Here is a 3,455-nt window from a genome sequence, read left to right as displayed (position 1 = left end):
GGTATCCCTACCTAGATAGTTAAGGAGGGGTACTGTAATGTTTGGTTTTTGAGTTCTTGAGTTTCCAAACTTTGTGTCAAGTTTAGAGTGACAAATGAACTTTACTCATTTTGTTTTAAGTTTTATTATCTATTCTATATAGGAAGATATAACACCGAATGGTTCCACTAGTATACCTGTTTGTTGTTGCAAAATTGTTTGCTATGAAAAATATTGCTGTGTTTTTCAGTTAATTGTCAAACTTGAAGACTAACTAAAGATGAATCTATACCCTACATTTTGGAATGGAAGAGGGGAACACCGGCAGAATCAGGGACAACAACAACCGTTAATATTTACATCACATATATATGCATGATTTCATCCTTCCCAACCGTGCAGCGCATCAAAAGAAGTTAATTACAACAACATACAATGTGGTTGTGGTCTGCATGGTGCGAATAACTTTTCTTTTTTTGGTCTACAAACAAAAACAGACGGCAAAATGCTGGATATATCGATTCAAGCACCAAGAAGGAGCTCTCAAAAGTTTACGTGTCTCAGCTCTGTACCTCAGGAGGATTGTAAGCTAAAATTAGAAGCAAAGTCGGCGATCAACGGCGTTCATTACGCAGAGGTGGTCTGCGACGACGACGACGACACGGCCGGCGACCCAGAGCAGGCGTCCCCACTGCGCCGCCCGCCGGAGCAGCTGCTGGACTGCCTCTCCGGACGCGGCTGCAGCAGTCCGGGCGTTGTCAACGTCGTCGCCACCGGAGCGTACACCTTGTTGGCGGTCGCCGTCGGCGTTCCTGACGCGTCGCCGGTGCTGGCTAGGTGCGGCGCCTGCTGCGGCTGCGATGCCGCCGCCGCCGCCGCCGCAGCAGCAGCTGCCGCAGCCGCGGCAGCGTACTCCGGCGGTGGCACCCAGATGCCTCCCACCACGACGAACTGTGGCGCCGTCGGCGGCGCGACGACGCTGGTGCCCCCGCTCTGGACCGCGACCGCCGTCGTCGAGTTCGGCCGCCTCGTGTGCAAGCGATACTTCTGAACACCACCAGTTCAAAAATGAAGGACGAAGTGAGACCAGACTGATGCTACCATGAGGCATGAGCTGCAAATGAAATCTTTTTTTTGAGGCAGTTCCTGAATCCTGATCCTGACCTGCAAATGGCTCTTGACCTCATCGTTGGTGAGACCGTCGACCTTCATGAGCTCCCGGATCTGCTTCGGCGTCGCCGCTGCATGGATGTATATATATATGAGCATACATTAACAAATTAACATCGCAATTAGTTACGAGTATTAATCAACAAAAAACTTGTACAGATTTTGATACTCGTCCGAGACTAATTGTACACATTTTGATCTGAAGCGTTGGTGATGAGTTGGTAGGGTATAAGGGTGAGCAACTAACCGTGGGACCCGCCGAGCTGCTGCAGCGCCTGCAGGAACCGGCGGTGGAGCTCCGGCGCCCAGCACCGGCGCGGCTTCCGGCCGGGCGCCTGCGACGACGACTGAGCCTCCTTGTCCTTGCCGCCTTTGATGCTCAACTTATTAGTATTCTCCGCCGTGTCGGTGTCGGTGGCGCCGCCGGCCCTGTCGCAGCAGCTGTCACCGACCACGGCCGAGCTCGCCGCGGCCGACGACGAGGCCGGCAGCGGCAGTTCGCCGCGCTGCTTCTCCTTGTCCTTGTCCTTCTCGAACGGCTGGAACGCGCCCCCGGGCTTCCGGTAGGCGTTGAGCGCCACCGGCCGGCACGGCAGCAGCAGCTCGTCCTGGTGCTGCTGCTGCGGCGGCGGCTGTTGTTGGTTACTCCAGAGCTGCACGGACTGTAGCCAGTCCGGCATCGCCTTCTTGGTCTCCGGCTGTGGCAACAACGGCCGCCTGCTGCTGGCTAAGGCTGCCGCCGTCTCCGGATCTCCCGATGCCTCGTCGTTCTTCTTGTCGTCATCACCAACGCCGGCAGCGCGGTGTTGGTGGTGGCGGGAGCTGTCGTGCTCATCGTCGTCGTCGTCCTCGGAAGAGGAGGACGAGAGGGTGGGCTTGAGCGGCATGAACTCCTCGAGCACGGGCCCGCCGCCGTGGTCGCTGACCGTCTCCTCCTCGCTGCCGACCACCACGCTGTCCATGTGGCTCCTCATCTCCTCGATAGCTGCATAGCAGAGACGGTGTACAGATTAATGGGACGAAACGGACGACGACGAAGCGGCGACGGCGAGTGAGGAGATCGAGCGCGCGGGCACTCACTCTGCGTGACGAGGTCGAGGCAGAGCGGCAGCTCGCGCTGGAACACCCGGATCTTGCGCTCCTCCTCCTCCAGCGCGAGCAGGTACTCGCGGCAGCGGCGGCGGCGGCGGTTGTCGGCGTGCAGGGGCGGCGGCGGCGGCGGGTCCATCTCCATGCTCCGTGGACTGATTGCTGGCTGGGCAGGCCGTGGAAGACGAGAGGCGCGGGAGCCGGCCCGGGAGGGGAAAGGAAAGGGTTAGGAATGGGGAATCGAGGTCGAGGCGTCGCGTAGGAAACGAATCTTTTCTCACGCGCGCAGGAAGACAGAAAAAAAAAAAAAAGGGAGAGGGAGGGCGTGGAATATTCGGCGGGATTCCAGTTCCGCTGCCGCGACGCGCTGGTGGGCCCCCCGGCCCGGCCCAACGGGATAAGACCAGGCGGGATGCCGCGGATCAATACGGAATCTACCCCGGGGCCCACCGGCAGCTGTGGCACCACGGCCTCTTGGAGTGGAGCGTCCAACCAGACAACGATGCAAGGGAAGATTCGGGAGAAACCCCCTTTCCCTCTCCAGCTCCACGTTTGTTCAAAAAGTCATAGTAAAAACTATAAATATTATTTATTAAATTTATTAAAAAATACTACTAAATAGCAGGTAGATTTTGCTGAATGATAAAAAGGTAGATTCGGCTAATAAGTTTAAAAGTACTGTTCCACTTGGATTGAAGAATTTTGGAGAAGGAATGAAGGATTCCAAAATGCTGTAGGAGAAATAGAGGAAAATTGCATTGCATATAGTGCTGATTCCAATGGAAGAAGTACAGGAAAGAAGTACAGGTGTGACCTCTTTGTTTCTTTTCCTGTCATGTGGGGATCAAGGCAATGTGTGTCCTTTGCTGCTGCTGATACAACATTGCCGTAGAAACCAAGATGACAGGAAAGTTGAGACAAGCTAATAGCTAATAGGCACAAAACGTTGAAACTAATAGCTAATGGGGCCTATGAAACTTTATTAATTTAAGCTGATATTTTTAGCATAATTATGATTTTGGTGATGCACACAATATATGATTTTTCTAAGATTTTTAGTGTCCTATAAATATATGAATAAATTAACCATTGTTAACTTTGTTTATTTACGAAGATAGGTAAAATAGTCATTTCAGTGGAAAACAATATTTTACTGTGTGGTTCTCATCACGTAGAGTCTACAAGACTTTATGGTATAATTTTGGGCATTTATATGA

General features: G+C 52.9%; 1 protein-coding gene across 1 annotated transcript; it reads right to left on the bottom strand.

Annotated features, from left to right (window-relative positions):
- LOC8074892 (transcription factor NIGT1) lies at positions 310-2,506 on the bottom strand. Its single transcript, XM_002441795.2, has 4 exons — positions 2,230-2,506; positions 1,397-2,134; positions 1,144-1,220; positions 310-1,026 (listed from the first exon to the last, which is right to left on the bottom strand). The coding sequence occupies exons 1-4, from the start codon at positions 2,381-2,383 to the stop codon at positions 607-609; spliced, it is 1,389 nt and encodes a 462-aa protein (XP_002441840.1). The 5' UTR covers positions 2,384-2,506; the 3' UTR covers positions 310-606.

Source organism: Sorghum bicolor, chromosome 8 (genome assembly GCF_000003195.3).
Source record: "Sorghum bicolor cultivar BTx623 chromosome 8, Sorghum_bicolor_NCBIv3, whole genome shotgun sequence".
NCBI lineage: Eukaryota > Viridiplantae > Streptophyta > Magnoliopsida > Poales > Poaceae > Sorghum > Sorghum bicolor.
This window is presented reverse-complemented; position numbering and strand designations above follow the sequence as displayed.

Coding starts and splice junctions, on each gene's coding strand:
- LOC8074892 (XM_002441795.2), bottom strand. CDS start 2,383: ATGGAGATGGACCCGCCGCCGCCGCCGCCCCTGCACGCCGACAACCGC. Junction 2,135..2,229: donor CCTCGACCTCGTCACGCAGA/GTGAGTGCCCGC, acceptor TCTGCTATGCAG/CTATCGAGGAGATGAGGAGC. Junction 1,027..1,143: donor AGGTCAAGAGCCATTTGCAG/GTCAGGATCAGG, acceptor GGTGGTGTTCAG/AAGTATCGCTTGCACACGAG.